At 25.2% G+C, this 24157-nt stretch overlaps 2 protein-coding genes across 5 annotated transcripts; one reads left to right on the forward strand and one right to left on the reverse strand.

The window, feature by feature from the left end:
- Positions 1-94: 94 nt before the first annotated feature.
- On the forward strand, positions 95-19827 carry LOC107168622 (yemanuclein). Of its 4 annotated transcripts, XM_089227585.1 has the most exons (20): positions 95-373; positions 3278-3370; positions 4388-4498; positions 4746-4877; positions 4981-5076; positions 5139-5358; positions 5717-5845; positions 5911-6124; positions 7225-7377; positions 7459-7539; positions 9169-9258; positions 9763-9945; positions 10054-10552; positions 13608-13757; positions 13836-13994; positions 14063-14389; positions 14462-14604; positions 14665-14719; positions 14801-14873; positions 14933-19827. In XM_089227585.1, exons 1-19 carry the CDS (start codon positions 131-133, stop codon positions 14858-14860), a joined length of 3138 nt encoding a protein of 1045 aa, XP_089083711.1. In that variant the 5' UTR covers positions 95-130; the 3' UTR covers positions 14861-14873; positions 14933-19827. The 4 variants fall into 4 exon arrangements, with proteins under 4 accessions (XP_089083711.1, XP_089083713.1, XP_089083712.1 ...); XM_089227587.1 differs by lacking the exon at positions 13608-13757; XM_089227586.1 differs by lacking the exon at positions 5717-5845.
- On the reverse strand, positions 14879-23186 carry LOC107168218 (gamma-tubulin complex component 2-like). Its single transcript, XM_015517550.2, has 16 exons — positions 22962-23186; positions 22741-22902; positions 22484-22634; positions 20795-20951; positions 20599-20727; positions 19999-20153; positions 19698-19826; positions 19450-19626; positions 19225-19384; positions 18976-19153; positions 18668-18921; positions 17521-17692; positions 16601-16778; positions 16396-16539; positions 15351-15508; positions 14879-15240 (listed from the first exon to the last, which is right to left on the reverse strand). The coding sequence occupies exons 1-16, from the start codon at positions 23006-23008 to the stop codon at positions 15177-15179; spliced, it is 2415 nt and encodes an 804-aa protein (XP_015373036.1). The 5' UTR covers positions 23009-23186; the 3' UTR covers positions 14879-15176.
- Between the last annotated feature and the right edge of the window lie 971 nt (positions 23187-24157).

Here is a 24157-nt window from a genome sequence, read left to right on the forward strand (position 1 = left end):
CGCGGGGTCGTGTGGTCGGTTGGACCACAGAACTCGGACTGGACATTTGGTGTCACTGGTTACGGTTCATACCGTTGCTCCGTGTCCGTACCTATTCCCGTTTTCAGTTTGTGATTGTCGCCGATCATGTATGGTAGTTCTGCGCGTTCGTGAAACATGTGCTGTCCGTTTAACGTTGGCCGACCGTCGATGTTGTTATTATTGTGCATCCGTCTGTCTGATTATAATGTCAAATACGTTTACTGTTGAAAAAAAATCGGAAACTAAATCCAATCCTCAGCATTCGCCCACCGTCCGGGTACAAGCGGAATTGTTCGAACCCACTGACAACAGATATCCTGTGTTCAATTATCAGAAATTACTCATCGAAGAGGTAAGTGCAACGAAGTCGAGACTGTATATGTAGCAATGCACGCATATATATTTTACACACATATATATACACACACACACGCGCGCGCGTGAGTACACGCACTACCACCCGCGTAAGTATGTATTGCAAATTTCAATATATAGTAATATTGAAGTGTAAACTTATTTATTATTTCATTGTCACAATAATTATAAATCATGGCGCGTATCTACGTGATCCGTAAGTACAATCGTCGATATCACCGATCTATCATCAGAGTTTTTCTTAGGTTCGCGGTTCTCGAATTTGACAAAATATGGCTTTTTGGGGCTACTATTGTCAGTCGTCACGATAACTGTGAAGCGTCGTCGCGTCTTCCCGATTGATGACGATGATCCCCATGACATCCTGACTTTCTCGTTGTGTACACATCGATCGACTTTTTGATCGGTACGACTTGATGTGTGTGTATCTCTTCGTGTTTGACTCGCCGTTCTCAAATCCACATTTCATTGTCAAATAATTCTTTGTAAAAGTAGTGAAATTTATGTGGTAGCCGAGATAATTTTTATTTTTTTCAACTAGCCGTTTATTTTTTAAATTTTATTGATCAGTAAAATCCACAAATCGAAGTACCACTCAAAATATTTTATTTATTTTTAATATATTAAATTTCTTTTTAAGTACTTATTGATATGTTTTTGGAAGGTATTATTTTTATATTAATTAATTTTGAACTATGTAAGCACAGTGAGATTTTGGTTATTTGAATAGTATATTCTATACCTATTACCTAATTATATAATATAAATTATTTTAAAGTTTTTTCTTATCGTTGAAAAATGAACTATCAGATAAAAACTACTGTTGTTTATAATGATGATCTATGTATAAAATTTTTCCACATCCTGTTTTTTTTTTTTTTTAAATATGTTTTTGCTTGTAAGTATTTAGGTAGGTACCGCAGTAGGTACTTACTAAGAATGTACATTTATTAAATATAAATTAGGATAAACCCGAGCAATATAAATATAAATGGCCATCAGTGGATCCCATTTTTCTGATGAATTGACATTACCGCTTCCTTCTTTCTAGGTTCTCAGATTATTTCTGAATGGGAAATAGACAATTGGATATACTCATTTAAGAGTGAAAAGAGGATTTCCATGAAAGGTGTAATGTAAATTATCATATTCCAAAATTTTACCCACTCTGTGTAAATTGACATTTGTAAAACTTATCTAGATTTTTTTAGCAAATTTATGAGGTGTTCAATTGAACAATATTATTAATTCCAAGTAACTAACAAATAATTAATATTCAAACTGTACATTTTACAAAATGTTCTAACATTATTTGGTTGTTTCTTAGATTTGAGTCTGTAAATTCTTCCATGATATTGGACTTATTATTAATTGCACAAATAATTACCTACAATTAAACTTTTAAATAAATTCTCTTCATTCTTAATATAAGTATATAAAAATAATTATTCAAAATAAAGTATAATTGTATAAATTATATTTTCATATTAATGATATACTGTTTTTCTTTCTATGTACTTATTTCATTGATTATGTACTTCACTAATTTATAGTTGGACAGATTTTTTGATTTAATTTTAATTTTTTTTTTTAATATTCTATTCTTGCAATTCTGATGTATTGAAAAAAAAATACCTCATTAATTTAAATATTTATCTTTTTTAAACTTTTTATAAGATATCTAGTTTATTTATTTTCTTATTAATAATTTACAATAAATACTTTTAATATTAAATAAAATGTAATATTTTTAATCATATTTAAAAATAAAAATATATATAATAATACCCAATTACATAAAAGTAATTTAAGTGTGGGATTTGGGTATTTATTCAAGTATACTGTATATATGTACCTATAATATAATGTGTTTTCATAATATTATTATTTGTTAGTATACATTTTTACTCTCAGTATGGCGACTTATTCAGGTAATAAATAATGACATCTAATCATTAAATGATTCAGTAGTGGTCTAGGTTGGTATAATAATATATTCACTTTGGTACCGTATGGTGAGAAATGGTTATTTCATTTTTCATTTAAAATTTATTAAAAAAAGTAAAGTTCTATTTTGTGAATGATTCTAATTTTTTTCATAAATCATCTAGGTTTATCGTAGACTTTCAATATTTTGTATTTGCTACTTTTAGTCGCATGCAAATGTGAAACAAATTATTTTTATTAAATTCTTAGTACAAATAGCAGGAGTAAAGTTTATTGGAATTCAGTAAGGGCTGAATACTACTTCTTCATAAAAATATTAATAATTTTTTAATTGTATTACCTAGTAATTTAAAATAAAATAAAATTTTGATTATAATCTTGCTAAATGTATTAGTTATTATAAAATAAATCTAAAACACTACATGTATTAACTGAATTTAAGAAAAATATTGATTTTAGTAGGTACTTATATATTTCAATGAATTTAATTGTGTCAATTCAATTACATTTTCTATTACATATCAGATTTATAAATAATGAATTAATATTAATTAATAAAAATAAGTAAATTCTCTTATATTCAATTTATCTTTCTAGGTACCTTTCCAAAAATAATTGATTTAAATACATCAAAATTCTCAAAACATGATACCTGCTGAATTAAAATTGAAAAAGGTGGTCTTAATTTTAAAAATAGCAGTTTGTATTATCCTAATTCATAGGATGTTTCTTAAATGGTACAAACAATTTCAAGTATTTAAAAATATTATCTTAATGTTTAATATTTAAAAATTCCAAAAATCAGAACTGTAAAATATACATGATTTAAGCATAATAATAAAGTCTCCTCTTGTATTATAAAGTATAAAAAAATATTTTGCTTGTTCATTTTAAATAATGTATATATTTAGTTTTTTGTTAATATTTATTACAGAAAAAACGTCGAAGAAGAGATCAGCATTCCAATACCCTTGAAGAAAATGACGAATCTTTAAAACAATTGGCAGACCATTATGATCAAAAATATGTAAGTTCTCTTAATTGTATATTTTGTTAAATTTAAAATTATTTCAGTGAATTAATCAGTAAATAAAGATTAGTTATATTTAAAATAATTACTATTTTATACAAAACAGGTATATAAACTAACTGTTTATACAAAAAAATTAATCAAAGCCATAAAAGTCATAAAATTATTTTATCCACTTTATTTAGTCTATATTAGTTACATTATAAGAGGACATAACACTTGCATTTGTTTTCTTTGTCTCACAAGTGTGTAACATACCATATTTACCATCAGTAGATTATGTGTAACCTACCTTTGTTAGTTTAAAAATTAGAGTGGATCAACATCTTATGAAACTTATAGCATGAATATTATCTGAGTTTGTATGTATGTGGTTTTCTTATAGTTCAGTTTTAAAGTGAGTTATGAACATTCTAATTTATTTTACACTAGCAAAACTTCCTAATAATTTGAAAAATGCTCATAACTAAACACAGATAATGTTCTTTTCATCAAGTTTCATTAGAGGTCGATTCATTCTAACTTGGAAACTAACAAAGCTACATGTGATCTGAATGTAAACAAAATTTTAGAATGACATTTTGTGTCATTTTTTTTTTTTTTTTAAAGGAAAATATGCATTTTTAATTTAATTTTGATTATAATTTCATTACACACACATCAAACTTTAATAATTCTTATTTGATCTTGAAATAATTTATATCAAGCAGTGGTGTATTTATTGATCGCCGGGTCCATAGACCCCTTTCTTTGCAATTTACTATAAAGATATACTCATTTATTTTTACAAGATTTTAAATATTACTAAATTGTATCTCATATCTGTGTTGTATGAAAATTATGTAGACTTCAATGAAAGTAATTCATAAATACACCACTGATTTAATGTAATGATAATTATTATACTTGTGTATAATTATTGATTTTGGGTCTACCTAATTCATAAATCATAATTCATTATAATTTTACAACTAAAGTATTTTCTGATAATTATGCTTAATTTGTCTTTAAAAGGGAAATACTGGTGTTAAGAAAAAAAAAAAGAAAAAAACTGCCTTCTACAACTATTCTGAACTTGCTGCTGGTTATGATGAAAATGATTCATTCATTGATAATACTGAAATTGTAAGTATAATGTAAATTATAACTAAACATAGTATTAGGTATATTTATTAGTTCTATCACATTTGGTTGGAAAAATATTAATAATTAGATTTAATGTATATTGAATAACTGATAATTATACATCTTTCAGATTGTTATTTTACAATTAATATATAGTTTTATTAAATTATACATTATATAAAATTAAAGTATTATTTAAAATCTACTTTAATAATTTATTAATTATATTATTTATCTTTAATTATAGTGTGATGAAGTCATGCCAAAAGAAGTTGAAACAAAACATGGTGGTTATTACGTAAATTCTGGTTCTTTAGAATTTAAGAATGTTTATTTGTGTGAAGATTCTGAAGAAATAAAATCTAGTCAACCTCGCAAGGTATTGTGTATTATACGCTTGTAAATTGTTATCATTGTTATGTTATTCATTAAAAATTTTATGTTTTGATTAATAATTATTAATTTTGTTTTTACATTCATAGCGTTTTGTAAACACTGTATTAGAAGATAGTGACGAAAAATTGCCAAATTTTGCTGTTTCAAATAATTCAGAAAAAAATTCACTAACTGAATCTAAGGTATTTTAAACAACTAATTATTGTGAAAATTTATCTAAATATTTCAATATTATGTTTTGAAGACTTCTGAAACTTCTGATAATTCATCTTGTTCTGACGAAGAAAAAGAATCTTTAAAACCTTTATGTACACCAACACTTCCAGTAAATGGCAAAGTCAAACGAAAACAGTCAGTTGATCCTGATAGTGCCAATTCTATTATTCCAACTAAAAAAAAGAAGACTAGTACAGTTAAATCATTGATACAAGAAAAAAAAGTTCTGATACCAGAGTGCAAGCCAAGTATTTTGATTTTTATAGCCTTTAGATATTTAAAAATATTATATTTCTGTTGCCTAACATCATGTCATTATCATATTACATTTGCTACTGATTATTTTTTTTCAACTAGAATATATACCTAGTTAGTTGATATCAGATTGTTTGTTTACAATTTTGATAAACTCCAATATTATAAATATTCATTAAAAAAAAAAAAAGTTTGTGTATTAAATTAAGTAAAATATTGTGTTTGTTAAATTGTTTGATAATTATTAGTAGTTATATTATGATTTATGGTATATTGTAATGGTTAGACTAGAATAACTAGACTGTTTCAAAATAAGTTACAATAACTATGAAAAACTTAATTATTACTTAGGTTGTTCAAAAGATACTGAACCCTTATCTTCTGATGAAGCACCTGTAACAGAAAATAATGTTAGTTCTATTAATGATACAATTGAATCTGTGATATATGCAGGTTGTTCAAAACCTCCTAATGTATCATGTTAGTATATAATATAGATATCAACTACTTAAACAATTAAATAATTTAAATGTTGTCAATTTCAGTGAGTTCAGAGAATGATATTGTTAAAAGTACTCAGATTGTAATAAATCCTCCAATCAGTATTGATAAACCAGTATCCAATGGTGTTCATAATACAGCAGAAGAACTTCCTGAAATAATAGTGGAAATTATTGAATCAATTAAGACTGAAGCTCAAATAGCAATCCAAAATAATTTAAACATTTTTTCAGAAGAAATAAATTTAGATCTATTAAGGTATGATGTATTTTATTCTTTTTATTTGAACGATCTTGAATCTTGATTTTTTTGGTTGTATAATTAACTCCAACTTACTATTGACTTATTTATGTACATTATTCATTAAAATAAAAGTGTCAGATTATACCAATTTTAATGAAAAAATTAAGCTATTAAGCTATTATTTGAGGCGAATTGAAACTTAAACAGTATTTAGTGTTTTTGGTGAAGTTTTAAGTGTTATGGTTAGACTATGTAGAATTATCCAACTCAGCTATATAAACTATAAATGTGTTTGCTATACTCTTGTCATTTATAAGTTATAACACCTAGTATTAGCATAGGTTTCACAATATACAAATAAGCCATAGCATAAGAATTTTAATCACCGAATATTCTTATGTCATGGCTTAGCTGTATATTATAAAATCAATGGCTTTATTAATATCTTTAACTATTTTTTTTTTTTTTTTTGTAAAATTTTAATATTTTAATATTTTTCTTCATTTGATTTTAAGTAAATAGTGTACAAAAATGTATTCAATACTACATTATACAATTGCAGTGCATAAATATCATTAACAAGTAACAACTGACATGTTACTTACGATCGAAAAAATGTTTTTGTACATCTTAAATTTTTAAATTACAATAGAATAACACTATATTATTAAATTAATAATATTTTTTTTTTATATAACGTCAACATTTTCAAATGATTTTATTTGATATGCATTTAGTTAATTATCTTTATTTGATTAACTATAAAGCATGTTATGAACATTTTTAAATTGTAAATGAATTATTCTAAACATACAGTGTTCTATGTTAATAAGACATGTGAGTGTTTTATTTTAAATGATAACTGCTTAAAACTTTATCTGTGATGTATAATATGATGACTATGTGTAGACTTTTATTTATTTAGTTGTTTTTTTAATTTTTAAAAATGTCTTAACTTACTTATAAGCTTATTTAATAACAATTATAATTATTATAGGTTTTTTTTTTTTAATTTAGAACTTTCAGTATGCAATTATTATAGTTTGATGATTACATTATAGGTTTTTAATATATTTAGATATTGTTATTAAATTTTTTTTATTTATATCTTTTAGTCTTGAATATCAAAAGGAATTAATCACATTTAATGCACAACCTGTTTATGCAACATTAGCTGAGTATATGTTATGTGACAAAGAAAAGCTTGTTAAACAAGTAAATAAGTTGGTCAATCTTGAGGAAGAAAAAATTTCTGAACCGATTGAAAGGTAAACATTTTAAAAGAATAATTATATATTTCTAAAATTATTTAAGATTATGCTGTTTATAATTCAATTTCACATGTTTAGGTTAAAGAACGCAATTGAAAAAATATTTCCGTCAGTTATAGAACAATATGATCTGGAATGTAATAAAATTTTAGATCAGAGGTATGTAAATATAAAATATTTCAAGTTTTAACTAAAGGCTGTTTCACATAGACGCATATTGCATCCAAGCGTTTTCAGTTACATTGATTTAGTTCATACATGTCATCATCAAAGTGACGCGTATGAACTTAATTTAAAATAAAATTGCGCGCATATTATATGTCGTGTACTCGTGTATGATATGCGCCCATGTGAAACAGGACTAAGTATAGGTAGTGATTTTATTGTTAATCAATTGGAATAATAATTAAATATTATATTTTAATAGAAGTAAGAAAAAGAAATATCCTCACCTGTGCTAATAATTAAATTTTTTTTTTTATTGATCTTGAAATTTACATTAATAAATTTCCGCTTCGACAACACAGGCCACTAGCGATACATTTTTATTTAAATACAATTATATAATAATAAATATGGTATTTATCTTAAATAATTTAAAAATATTTTAGTCGTAGCATACAGAAGATTTATTATTTTTATTGTTTTGAAAAATTCTATTGTGTTAAATAATTTATTTTTAATGTTCATTGATGTGTTGAAAAATTAAATTTTCATATTAACGGATAGTAAATATTTAATTTTTCTCGGGGGGTACAGCTATCAAAATAATTATTCCAATTTTTGATTAATATAGATGAAGATATTATATGTTTTGCCTAACATCAAATTTTAGCTTGTAGGTGGGTTACTTCTACCGTTCAATGAACAGTTCTAGACTCCTAGAACAACAAGAAGTTATTATTAATTACTGTTATCCGCAGACTATTTAAACTGGGTTCTATCAAACTAAGAACCCATGCATAGACATTTAAAGATTTTAATTTACAAATTTTTTACATCAGTCAGTGCTAATGATTAGTTTTTTCATGTTTTCTATTGAATAATCAAAGTTGATAAAATAAAATATATATATCATTTAACCCAATATTTCTAAGTATATATTATTAATTAAAGGCAAAGCAAATAACTGTTATGAATCATAATGATTTAGTTATGATAGTAACTATATTAGATAAGACGTAGAAGTAAGACAAATAATAGTTATAGTATGAATGTAATTTCAATTTTGTGGAAAATGCCGCCCTTTCTTACAACTGAATTAAATAGCTCACTTCATGCCCTAGCCTTTCAAATACTATTTAAATAATAAAAATATTTTGTTTTTAATTTAGAACCTTGAGAAAACTATTAGCTTAGTTATTTTTATATATTTTTTACAACATCTATCCAAACTGGTCACTGTGGTTTTCATTCAAATTTAGTTAATGAGCTTAATTTTACATTGTTATTCTTTACCGTTTATTATTCAGTTTTGCAATGATATTAATAGTACATTATTCATAAAAAAATTATAATTCACCTCTAAAAGTTACTATCAAAAAAATGTATTTATATAATTTTTAAAGAGTGGTGTGTTCTGGGTTCAAATCTTACTTTGTACATGTCAGGATCATAATATATGGAGCTGAATATGGAAAATAAAGTAATAACTATTTTTAAGTTTGGTATGGAGTACTAAACATAATTTTTTCATTTTTTAAATTATTCTCTATATTTATAATAATGCATATACATTATAAATTATGTATAATATTTTAAAGTTGTTTTTATCATTTTTTTTTTCAGGACTGTTAATGGTACTTCTAATGATAGATTTAAATCAAAACCTGGGCCTAAACGACCACGTCGTAAATTTCCTTGGAATGACGAGTTTAGGTATAATCTAATATTTTAAGTTTTGTTGCTCTACAATATCAATGTTTGAGACATTATTCAGTCATTTTTGATAAAATTAAAAAAAAAAAATTATAGATGTTGAAAAAAAATTCTTTAACGCTAATAATAATCTATAAATGTCTGATAATCATTTTTAATACCTTGCATATTTAACACATTGTGATTTTATAAAGCTGCTTAAGAGTTTATAAGTAGATAGTTATGTTTACTGGTAAGGTATTCTTAAAACCATTATTTTTGATTAGACACTAATGTGTAATTTATATTATTATAGCGCCTAAAAAATTACATAGATTTAGAAATGTATGACAGCTGTCAGCATAATAATATATTTAAAAAAAAAAAATGTATTTAAAAACCTAAATCTTCAAGTTAATATTTTTTGATTTTATTAATGTTAGATAAATAAATAAATACATACACATTAAGAGCAGTTAGTTTATAGTTTACACTGTTACAAATTATCAAATTTTATTTTTTCAGAACATTAGTACGGGAAATTATTAATATCCGAAAAACGACCTATTCCAAAATCAGAAGATCCCACTCAATAGATATGTTTATACAAGAATTTTTAAATAATCAAATCAAACCATTATGGCCAGTTGGATGGATGAAATCTGCCAATATTGTAAAAGAACTTAAAGTAAAAGAAAAGGATTCTAGGTATTGTTTTATTTTTTTATTCATACTTTAGTTAATATAATTGTATCTGTTTATAACATTTATTTTAGAGTTTTGAATTATATTTGAAAAAAAATCATTTTTTTGCAGACCTAAATTAACAAAAAAACAACCATTACAAAATAGTCCAATTAAATTACTAAGTGCTATTAAACTGGCTTCTGAACATAAAGTATCTAATTCTGCCATGAAAAAGTTGCATAAGTGGAATAAGCATAAATCTTCAAAAATATCCGATCTTAATACTAAATCAACCACTAAATCTACTAGTCAAACTCCATCTCCAACACCGTCTACAACATCTGCTTTAAAGCAATTTTATAGTCCTCCTCACACTGTGGCCATCAGTACTATAAGTAATGATACATGTCCTTATCAAGCTACCATAACGACTACGGCAATTAATGGCAATAAACAAAAAGAATCTGAAAATAACAGTGTTATTGTAAAAACAGAAGCACCTAGTGGGGATATATTAGATTTATCGCCAAATAAATCTAGTACAATGCCATTTGCTTATAGCAAATTAAAAGATGTAACTGTTATTTGCAATAATTCCTCACGAGATAATAACAGCCCTTCAAAAACGGTAAGAATGAATAATGTTTGAATATGTTTAGCTATCTATCCACCAAAACAAAAATATTATTTTAAATAAAGTTACTATTTTTTTTTTTTTTTTTTTTTTTTTTTTATATATATATATATTTATTTTTTTGATACTACATTTGTTATGGCTTAATAAAATATGTTCAAACTACAATTAATTTTATACATTTTAAATTAATCAATAGTATTACATTTTTGTTTTATGAATGCGTTTGATCAATTTACAAAACTATTAATATATTAATGTACACATTGGCTATAGTTATTTTCCTTTTTTCACACTTATTTATTATATTCTGTTTTATGCATGTAACAGGCTATATCTAGTCACATAGTAACTTACAGTTTTAATTCACTTGGTTTTGCACTTCAAGGTGTTATTGGTTTGTTATTAATATCCTGTATTATGTAAATATTCATATATTTTGAACAGTTTTTTGGTGATTCTAATTTTGTATTTATAACCCATGATTGTAAAAATGAAAGATTGATTTAATCTGTAATTACTTATTATATTATGTTAATTGTAATGAAAATAGTGACACGAAAATCTAAGTTACTTAAATTATCAAAACATTTATTTGAGTCTATTAAGTAAAATTAAAAGAAACAATTAACATTTAAATAAAGTTACTTAGTGTTTTCTTATATCGTTGTGTATTTTGGTTTACATATTATTTATTGTTTTTATATCACTAAATAATGGGTTTTTTGCTGTCAGAGCAAACACAATAGTAGTGTAGATTAGGTGAGAGGAAATGTACAATTGCTTTAAGAGAATGCTACAACCGCATGTGTTATCTCCGTCTTACAAGTGTGTAACATACCAAATTTTACGCTCAGCAGATCACGTTTAAACTCTGTTAGTTTAAAATTTAGAGTAAATTTACCTCTTATACAAATTAAAAGTAACATTATTATCGAGGGCTTCTTATAGGCTTTTTTATTATATTTTAATTTTAAAGCGAGTTATGAGTATTTTAAAATTGTCATTTGTATATCTTAAGATATACTATAAGAAACCCTCGATAATAATGTTACCTTTAATTTTTATGAGAGGTCAATTCATTCTAAATTTTAAACTGACGTAGTTAAATGTGATCTGCTAATGTAAATTTTGCTATATTACATACTTATGAGATGAATGCAACACATGCGGGTGTGTAGTGTCCTCTTAAGGATAATTTAAATAGAGGCAACTAAAGGTTTTGTTAAAAAAAAAAAGTAGGTTGAATAAATTTATTTAATTTAGTCCTTATCAAAATAATTTGATGTATGCAACTTTTACTCCATTAAAAAAAAAAAAAATTTGCTACACATTTAATATAATTTATTGAATAAAAATCAATATTTATATGAAATCAATTAACAAAAATTTTGCCTATTTTGAATAAGGCTGATTGGTTCAGCTTATTAATTATAATTAGAAAACAATGTATTTTAAATATATCCACCACCTATTACTATAAGTGTCATAAATTAAGTTACATTTAGCTTCAACATTATTAATAGTCCCATTAATAGTCCCATCCCTAATATATAATATTATTATTCAGTTGATATTTAAAAAAAAAAAAAAATTCCTTAGTAAAATGTAAATCATTTTAGAAAATGTTTGTAACAATACTCCTCTTGACAACAATTAATTCAAATATAAGTAAAATCTTGAAATTTACCACCTAAAGTTACCTATTGCAGAAAAGGTTGAAAGCAAATATTATATAATATAAATAGCAATTATTATAAAGCTTATATAATAATTATATATTATAATAATTAATTATAATTATAATAAATATAATTCAGTTTAATACATAAATAAACAAATATTATCAAATTTAAAATTATGTTTAATTATAGTTAACTTTACTGATTTAATTTCCGATGATGTTATTAAATCAAATGTCCATAGTTAATATAATTGAGGTAAATTGAAGTGAAGGTTTTGATGATTGGTACTTTTATGAAGTATATTAATAGTACAGGGGTGGCCATTATGAATACGTCCAAGAGCCACATGGATATATACAATGATATCAGGAGCCAACATTTTTTAAAATTATTTTTATAATGTCATCGTTAATAATTAAATAAGTTTTTTTTTTTAATAAGACGCAAGCTGTAAATTGGCCACCCCTGTTATAGTATATTGACTTAGATTAGTTATAAATTTTACACATAACACATGGTTTTTGTTTATTGCTTAATGATTAATAACTAATAAATAATTATGTTATATTAACGACATGGGTGCGGATGGTTTTATCTAACATTTCAACAGAAATGGTTTTCAGAATCCAGGTTTTGTTTGAATTATAGTTATGCCAATGAATGATATTTTCATTGATAATTTAAATTCGCTCATCTACTATTATTTCTATACTAAATTGTTCTTTAAATTTGACAACTATAAGTGGTGTGATGTTAATGCATTTATAAACATTTTCTTGAAGCCCGGGATTCTTAAACTTTTATGAACACTGTACCCCATTTTATAAATACATTTTTTTGGGTACCCCTTCTTAGTAATTAAATTCAAATATACATAAAACAGTTTATAGACATACATTTTTAACTTTAACCGTACCCTTAAAAAAATGTCAAGTACATCCAACAGATACGTGTTCCACAGTTTTTGAGAATCCCTGCCCTAAGCTATTTCTTATCTGTGGTATTATATATTGCATTCACAGGAGAAATTTCAGATGGGAATAAATTGGCTTATAAAATGTTTGAATAGTATAAGAATTTGCTCATGGGTATAACTATTAAGTAAGACAGAAATTCAAATAATATGACTGTTCTTTTTTATTTTAAAGTAACTTTTCAAATTCATGAATAAAGTAACATTAACAATTAAACAGACAACACATAACATTGAGATAGATTTATTTTTATATATAACTTCTTTTTATCATAAATAAGTTTATTTTAGTCTTAAGTGTGAAAGGATTTATTACTATTTTAGGTATTCTCCTACTCCTCTTAGTATTAACAGAAATTAGGTTTGGTCAATATTTTGAACATATTTGCAGGATTTGCAAATTAGTCCAAAGCACATGGTTCATCAGCCAATTTCGCGAAAGCAAAGATTGCTTCAGGAATTGAATAATAAACCTATACCTGACCAGCAAAAGTTATCAACTAATAGTTTTACTGTTGAACGACAGAGCATTAAACCAAAAGTTGGTTTGCATACACATTGTATATTATATGTTAAGTAAACTAAATTATTGATTGTTGTTTTGTATTTGTTAATTAAGGATGACAATTCTATTTCATCATCAAATAAATTAGACTGTATAAAAGTTGATGAAAAGTCAACGGCTACGGATATGTTAAGTCAAATCATTAATGAATCTTTAAAGGACAATACATCACCATTACCTACTCAATTTACTACTAATAATTTCTATAAAATTGTATGTGGACAATTGTTCATTTTGCTTAGCATTATTTCAATATTAAATTATCATATTTTGGTGTTCAGAAAGATGAGACTAAATTGCCAACCTCAGTCATAGCCAAACAAGAAATCAAAAATGAATATCCAGATTGGCCACATGGTGACCGAAACATAGCATCTAGAACTCCATCAAGTCATCGAGCTTCCAGTGATGAACTTGCAGAGATGGAAGCACAAGAAGTCATTAGAGACTTGTTAGTGTTGAATCAGTTATCTTGTTCATCACAAACCAAAAAAGATAATACGTATAAAAAACATTCATCGATCTATTCCTCTCATTCACGAGACACACTGGTTAGCTCACCTTTAGGAGTCATCCATCATCCAGCTTATAGGAATTCCTATAGTACAGTATGTATTGATCGACTTGCAAGATTTAAAAGTATTATTGGTTTAAGTAAAGATTGGGTATTATTTTTTTAGTCAAGCAGTACAACAATGAGCAAATCAACACATGGGACAACAATAGGCATACCAAAAATGAGTATTGGTTTCCAAGATGAGTTCCTTAAGCATATGGTGAAAACCAAAGAACCAAATTCGCGGTCAACTTCAGAAAGTTTTCAGTAATTAATTATTGTTCTTAGACTTAGGGAGTTTGTTTTTTTAATTGATCGCTTTTGCAGAAAACATGGTATACCACATTATGGTTTAATACAAACTAATTCTCAAATGTCTGATGTAAGTTGATTTATTATTGGCACATTTCTAAGTACTTAATTTTGATAAACTAAATTAATGTCTAAATACAAATTATTTCAGCAACAATTCTTTTCAACATTGAATACAAAATCGAATAAAGATAATATGAGTCATAATTAAATAACATACAGCAGTAAGTTAATTTAGTATGAGTGATATTTTATTTGTACTAATTAAAATATTACATTTCAGATAAAAATGAATAGAGTAAATACATTAATGCGTACTAATATAGTACAATACTATTAAGATTTTTGATACAGTCATTAATATCTAAAATTCACTATCCATGAATAATATTATTTTTGTTTTTATTTATATAATTAGTATTACATCAAACAAGTAGTATTATAATTATTGAGGATAGACCTTGTGATTAATGTAAAAAAAGTAATATATGTACATTAGGTATATTAAAAAAAAAAAAAATAAATGTTCATGTATATAATATTGTATCATCCATATTTATTTGCTCAGTGTACATTCCATTAAAGTCCATCCTAAACATAAAAGGACATATTAATGTTAGTACATTGTTGTTAACTATATTTTATAACCTTTTTTTTTATAGGCCTTGTCATAAGTTAAATTTTGTATTTTATTTTCTTACCTGTACAAAAAATTGTATATAATATTACCGCTGTCTAAACGACTCATTTTTCTTATACATTTTAAAAGGTCAATCATTGCAGCTGTAAACTTGTTTTCTAATATTTGTATATTTTTTTCAAAATCCAGTTTCAGGTGATTAAGATGACTTTTGGTTAACTGAAATAGTATAAATTAATCTTTTAGATTTTAGACATGTTTAATACAATTATTAACATAAAACACCAATCTAAATTTAAGTACAAAAAATAAATGCAAGATGATTTTAGTACAAATTTATCAGAGTTAAAGAATTTTACGAATAACAATAAGTGTTAAGATTCTTAAATAAAATTAATTCATATTTAACAACATTTTAATTTACATTAATAGACTTGATATAACATTATAACAATATTTAAAACAAATAATTACAAATATATGTAAAAGTTTTTTGTTTTTTAAATAGTAGTGCTGAGATACATTTTTTATTCAAGCAATTTTTATGAATTATAAAATTGTTAGTTAATTATTAAATTTAATAAAATGTTAGCTTAAAAATATATTTAAATGTATGAATAAATAGTTATAAGAAATTGAAAAAATATTAATTAATCTTTTTAAATGAAAATACTGAGCTCATTCAGAACAGTATTAATAATTTATATAATACATATAAAAATAATTGATGATAAAACTATAAATACTATGCACATTTATGTTGTATATTTTGTATGGATCAAGCTATTTAGAAAAGTTTATTTCTGCCATCATTCAGCATACTAAACAGTCTTGTATTGGCTTCCCATTGTTACAACTTAGCTAAATGAGAACTAAACTTTTTTGCTTTTGTGGTTTGCAACTTATTTGTTTATATATATTTTATTTAACATGGATGTATATGGTATAACATTGCAAAGTTTCCTATAGTCCTATATCTAACTTGGGAAACGACTAAATAGTCTTGAATAAATAACAGACTCGGTCACTTAAAAAATTAATTTATAAATAAGTTTCCTAGGTAGGATATAATAAGACTAAGTTAATTAAAATGTAATTTGACTTACTAAAATATAATCACTGAACTCTGTACATAACTCTAATAAATATCGGCTACTTTTCATTAAATCTGGATTGGTGACCATGCAATTTTTTAAACAAAGGTTTAAAAATTTTTGTTGTTCATCTAATAGCTCATCAACATTTTTCACCTTAAGTAAACATAACATTAATAATATAATTTCAACAATTTTAGAAGCGCAGAGCAAGTACTTTGTATTGAATAGCAGATGTGAATGCTTGCCACTGTGTCTCAATTACTTCTTCAAACATATAATATTCAAGGTTTTGAACAAATAACAACATGTTTTGCCTTAAATTAAAAGCCTTTTTGTAAGTTATTGCTGAAGAGTTAGGTATCTTTTTTAAATGTTTATCACATAGCCAAACTCTGTAACAATTTAAAATTATTAATTAATAAGAATTTAGGTTTAATGGCTGCAAATCTAAGATTTTCCATCTCAGCATATGCAATAATGAAAAAATACATATAATTTAAATAAGAAATTAAGGGAAACAATGTAGTAGCCTCTGTTTTATATACAAAAAAAAATTAAAAATTCTTGGGGATACAATTTATTCTTCATAAATTACGTTGCAGAGAAATAGCAAATTGCACATCATATTATTTGAACATTTTTTTGGTAAGGAATAAAATATAAAAATCTTATAGTGTTCAGCTAATTCAATATATATATATATACATTATCTGGCAATAATGGCGACTTTTTCTTAAATAAATAATAAAGAATATATATAAACGTAATTTTTAAACAAACATTTTCTATACACAAAACATACATTCAATTTCTTATTGATTTTCTTTAAAAAATAAATTCAAAACTGAAAAAATAAGTTCAAACTTGTTATTAATCATATAGTAAATAATTGTCTCCAGTTTGTTGAGTAAATTATCAATAATCAAAAATTGAGAATAAAATAACAAAATATAACATTAAAATGATGACATTTTTCATCATAAATCAGTAATAAAAACAAATTTCATTTATTTTTTGATTAAAAAATTTGATAAAAATATATTAAAAGAATTAATTTCTTAGTTCAGTCAATCAGATAACCCTTAATAATATGAAAACAATATTTTCCTTTAAATATTAAAAAAATTCACTTACTTAAGTAGTTGACGTTCAACATTTTTGCATAATAATAACAATCTAAACAATATTTGATAATTTGAGATTACGGTTTCATTAAATATTAGAGAAACTGGCCATTGTGTTGTTAATCCCAAGCAAAATGATTGTATTCCCAATAAATTTGAAGATGGTTGAAAGTTTGTATAATCTATTCAAAACACAAATACAAATAAATTTATACTATGTGGATTGGTGAGGCGCGGTCGTATGCTCAATCTGCGGAAACGCACTGAGCCTATTATGTACTGGCCTCAGTTGCTAGTTCCCAAATGGGTGACCACCCGGGATTTTTCGCAACATATCCTTGCCACACATACACAAACACGTGTTACGATTCCTACCTACTTAAAAACCTACAAACAAATACACAAAAATAACCCCTACCATACCACCCTACACCCAATTACCTATGTTGCCGCGGCTTCCCCTTACAAAAAAAAAAATTTATACTATAATAGTGTAATATTACCAGTAGCGGCTCGAAGGGAGTATATTTGAATCATGTAATTCACAAAAATATTAATGGGTGGGTGGGTCTTATGGTTGGAAAAGGTAAACTGGACCATTTTTGCAGGTTGGTAATTTAAGTATCAAATTATAAATAATAAATGTATATAAAAATAATATATAGCCGTAATGTGTACTCTGCAGATAATGTACAGTAATAAGTAATAACTATATTTGAGGGTGGGTGGTGAAAAATATTAAACGTGATTCGAGGGAAAAAAAGTTCAAGCCGCCATTGAATATTACTATTTTATTTTTAATTAATAATTATAAATTTAATATAATGCAAACTACTCAGCCACAACTATGTTTGTGTTCAACAATGAATTCTTTTCTAAATAATATTTTTGAAAACTATGACAGTAATTTTTAATACTCGGTTTTATATTTTTACTTAAACTAAAAATTAAAGAGAACTATTTTATAAGCACAACTTTTCTACAAACAAATAATTTTTTCATTTAGGGTTTAGAAGTAAAAAATGTCAGTATATGAATTACTGATATGTTTAAGATTTAAGTTTTAATTTGAATAATATTTGTGATCAGTTACTATTTGAAACCAACATTGATCAATATAATATTATTTAGATGATTAATTAATGTTTTGTTTTTACCTTTTTCTTTTTCAGTTTGAATAGCTAGTATTTGGAAAATTTGAAAACTCAATGGATCTTTTTTTAATTCCATTTTTATGTCGTCTTTGTACTGGTCTACACATCCGACATTTACTCGTAAACAAATATCTAACAATGATTCTAATCGGTTGTAGACAATGTCATCAGTTGGTTTTTTCAATTCTTCATCACATACATCCAAAAGATGTACTACAAAATCACCTTGTTCTAATAGAAAATAGCGTTTAATTGATCTGAAAAATTTTTTTTTTTCAGTAACAGTATTATTTTTTAAATAAATTATTTACTTTAATCTGTTCATAAGATCATAATCAATTAGTAGTACATTTAACAGACTACTACTTGCAAACATATAAGCATCATTAATGGTTTTGAGATAGTTTGTTGAATCAGAACACCACATGGAATATATTAGCTTTTCATTATTAGTTGAAGTGTAAATCAAATTTGATTTATTTGGAATGTCTATGATGCATCCAAAATAAATATAATTAATTTTATTATGTTGGTAATATAATCATTTATTAATTACTTACTACAATGATAAAGAGCATTTAAGTATTTTCCAGTTCGTAAAATAATTTCTTTAAATTTTTCCAAGTAAGATGGAACATATTCATTCCTAACAGTGTAACATCTATTCCAATATTTCTCTGTGTCATCACTTAATATTAGATTACCACATTTAATCATAAACTAACAGAAAAAAACTCACAAATTTTAAAACGCATCAACAATAAAATAAAAACAGCAAATCATACCTCATCACAAGGGTCAAATACTTGTCCTTTAAAAATCCATTTTTCTAAAGATTGGAAAAATGGAATAGTTGACACTTCAACCATGCCTGCCAAAAGTTTTTTAAGCGATTCATCAATATAACACTGAGTCATTTCTTCATGTAACACTGATAAAGTCTGACCCCCTTTCTTCTTTTCCTAATATTTGAGTACAAATATTAAAATAAATATAAATTTTTCCAAAATGTTATTATTTTGTAAATACTCACTTGTGTTATTGTTGATACAATACGGGCTACAAATTCCATTTTATAGACATGAGCCTGAGCTGCAAAAGATAATGATTGTAAACTAAGTTCTCCAGACTTGTGTTGGCTTTCGAGACATATTATAAAATTCTATAAAAATTAAAAACAATAAAGGTATAAATGAAAGTGTTTATATTTAATATTTCTGAAGTCTACGCTTTAGTTTATAAAAAAGGTAATTCTAAAAAAAAAATTTTAGTACTATTTTCATCAACATTTTAGAAGATTTACTTCATAAAATGTTTATTAAAAACAACCTTACCAAATAATCACGAATGAATTTGTTTATATAACAGGCTAATGCTTGATTAACATATCCATTATGGCTCTGACGATTTTCTTCACTATATCGACAAATAATGATATAAGCTGACACTAGCCTAAGTATTTTGGGCACTATACATTTAAACTGTGGATCTAAATAGAAAATAAAATAAATTATATAAAACAGTTAACTTTGATTAGTACAACTAAATTATTATGTATTGAACAAACAATATTTAGTAATAAGTATTATGTCTGAAATCTAATCAATTAATTTAAAAAATATTATTTTAGTGTCAATTAAAATATATTTAAAATTAAAAAAGAATACAAATTTGTGTTTAATCTTTAAATTAAAATCGTAGGAAGATATTGACACTATTATTAATTAGTTCTTATTTAATAATTGAAATGTTAAAATAAAGCTAGTATTGAAAATATAATATACATTATAACATGTATTTATAGTATTTATAACTAAACATTTAATTTAAGCTAAGAATTCAATTTTGTCAATTATTTTTTACTGTTGTGTTATGAGAGTACTTCTTTAATAAAAAACAATTGTAAACTAGTTTTCATCAAATTATTAACAAACCTATATCCTCATTAATATTAAAAGTAGGTGGTGTCTCAAGTTTGTTGGAATTGATAAATTTGGCATGATATCCCTGAAGACAAGATAGAATATCATCAACTAAATCATGTTCTTCTGGATGTGTTGTATCTATAACAAAATAATACAACTAAAGAAATATTTAATATATTAGAAATAAGTCAAATACTAAACATACCAGAACATGTTATGGGTATATTAAAGTAATCCAGGGCTTGATATTTTCTTAAGTTTTTCCAAAGTGGAGTTTGTTTACAAACACTTTTTTTCAAGATTACTTTCTTGTCTCTTATTTCTTTTTTCATTTGTCTTTGTTTTTGAAATTCATTTCTTTTCTATAAAAGAATAAAATTTAGATTATAGATAATTTTGTATTGCCTATACCAGTAATTCTCAACCTGGGAGTCGCCAATAAATTTTTATGGTTGCCAATACAAAATATAAAACAGCTAGTTTTATATATTTTTTTAATCTGCTGGTTTTCATTATTTACCACTTATAAAAATGAGTTAAACCAGCCCTGTTTGGCCAAGATAAGGGCTCAAGTATTTTTAATGTATCAAAATATTATCAGATAGTACCAATACGACTATAACTAAATAACCTAATATTTTGTTATTTTTTAGAACTTACATAAAAATAAAAATTAGTATGATTTAAATTATAGAATGGGGGAAAATAAATAATTATCTTAACAATTTTGGGGATCATCTTAAATTTTTCCTGCTGCATGCTAAATATAAATTTATCTCAAAACAATAATATAGAAAATTTATCAAACACGAAGAATCAATCTTTGCTCAAATCCCCAAGAATTAGGTTATGAATTTTTTTTGGAAGAATAAGTTAAGCTAGACTATTCCAAAAATAATAAATTTGAATTGGATACACAGTACCAATGATTAAGGGATAACACATCTCTTTTCAAAACATTTTGACACTGTTTATATTAAGCCCAGAATTGAAAATAATTCATTGGCTTCTCCTCAACTATTTCATGATCTACAATCTAATTGTAAGTCTTATTAAAAAAGTAAAATTTTGATATTTCCATTATGTCGGGAGATATTGCAATGGGTAAAGTCTTGCGGGACACCTTGTGTTGTGTGGATTTGGGTAAATCCTATGTTGTAATAAGAATAAAAAATAAAATAAATAAGAATATATTATCTTTGATATTTGTTCACCTAGAAACAATTGTTGTATCAAAAATTTTAAATTTTTCAAAATTAAGTAGTAATAATTTCTAAAATTAAATAAATAATATACATATCAGCCTAATATTTATTTATTAATGTTTATCCTAAGGCCTCAAATAGAAGAATAATTAGCCTATTAAGAGGATGTAACACTGGCATTAGTTGTCTCCCTTTTACAAGTGTGTAACATAGTCAATTTATGCTCAGCAGATCACGTGTAGCTTTGTTAGTTTAAAAATTAGAGAATCTGCATGTAAAGAAATTGGATGGTAAGAACATTATTTGTACTTGTATGTGGGTTTGTTTTACAATAGTTCAGTTTTTAAGTGAGATGAGCATTTTTTATTTATGCTATTATTACTATGTAAAACTTCCTAAAAAATTGTACTATCATCAAAAACCCCACAAAAACACAGATAATGTTGTATAAATTATGTTTCATAATAGGTCTATTTAATTAATAATTAATAAATTAATAATTAATTAATTAATTAATAATTAATTAATTAATTAATAATTAATTTTATTTAATCTATTTAATTCACACTAATTTTTAAACTAACAAAGCTACACGTGATCTGCTTAGCATAAATTTGCGATATTACATACTTGTAAGACAGAAACTACAAACGGCAGTATTATGTACTTTTAAGTATATGAGTACATACTTCAATTTCATCTTTATAATATTGTACAGCTTCTGAACAACTTGTATCTCTTTCATATTCTTTATACCGTTTTTCCAAAAATACTGTCAATTTTTTATCTTCACTTATTTCTTGAATCAATTCCATAAATTTGCTTGCCAATTTATTTTTACTGAAAACAAAAAAAATTTTAACCATAATTAATTCTCTAAAAATAAAATTACAGTTTGAAGATTTTTTAACTACCTATTCTTAGATACTATAAAATATATACTTACTCAATGCACTGTACTTTTTCTTTTAATTTTACTGGATTATTAGAATGAAGTAACAGTTTCCGTAGTGAATGCTCTTTTGAATGTTCTAGTTGAATTTGCTGGGCGTCATTGCGACTCCATACTTCCAGTTTATCAAATATATCCTCAACAGTACTATTTGATCTAGATCAAAAACAGTTTTAAAAATAATTTACATTTATGAAATAAATAAAATTGGGTACTTGAAACTGGTAATTAATTCTTCAATTGGTATTCTCGCACGGTCCATGATTTTATAAAGTATTATTATGAAATTTCACATTAATTCATTTTTAAATACCACTTTGTTACTTTCAAAATGATTAATTGATCATTCCAAATTCCAATATTAATATCTAAATCATTTTAACTTTAACGGAAATGTGAAAACGAAATTATAAACATACGAGTCGAGCATAATAGGACAAGCCACAAGCATATTATCAACCAACAAGATATTGTTATTGGGAATTCTGATAAGTAGTTAGAGTGTACAATACGTCTGTACCAGAGTGTATTTTGTCTATGACCAATAAGGTCATTAAGGTTAGGTTAGAGCTGTTCTATGGTTAGAGACGTTTGAGTTAACTTAATCTATATAGCAATAGCAGTCAGCAGTAAGTTGTTATAGCTGTTAATCTTAGTCAAAAATAATGAAATATTATTAAATTAATAATAAAGTCTTGTTACTTTTTAACGTTTGAACAACAACTAATTGTAATCGCAAATTCGGAACTCGTAGATCACAGTCCACTTTCTTGGTTTCCTTCCATTTTAACCAGTATAACTGTAGAAATTCCAATTTTCCAACGGAGTAAGTTAACTAATTAACTATAAATTCGAAACTTTTGTTGTTGTAATATTTGTTTTAAGAAACGAAGCCGAGCATTCTAAGCCATGGGAAAAGAAAAGTCTCCACCAACCCATCTTGATACTCAAACTACTTTAAGGCATATCGTTTTAAAACAATTTGTGTGAAAAATATGCAAAATAATGTTCAGACTTCAGATAATGTACTTTAGAACAGTAGCTCTAAATTTTTGCGATTCCGTCGGTTAATGAATGCAGTCGAGATAAAATCCACAAAAAGTAAGTATCCATTCAAAAAGTATTTTAGAAAAATAATAAATAGCGGTCATCGTTCTCTACAAATTAATAAATTCAACTAAAATATTTATTCAATAAAATGAGAGTTGAAATAAGCTTTTAAAATTTTAAACTATTGCGTTCAATATCTATTTTATAGATAATTGCATTTTATAAATCGCGCGTCTCATGACATGCCATCAAGACGATTCATCATATTTCAAAATAGTATGTTAAATCATGAACCTACACTAGCTAAACCAGTGGCGCAACTAGAAAAAAATTTTGGGGGGGGGGTTACATTAGTACAATA

The sequence above is a fragment of the Diuraphis noxia genome, unplaced genomic scaffold, assembly GCF_037042655.1.
Source record: "Diuraphis noxia isolate RWA-SAM2 unplaced genomic scaffold, SU_Dnox_SAM2 contig0004, whole genome shotgun sequence".
In the NCBI taxonomy this organism is placed as follows: domain Eukaryota; kingdom Metazoa; phylum Arthropoda; class Insecta; order Hemiptera; family Aphididae; genus Diuraphis; species Diuraphis noxia.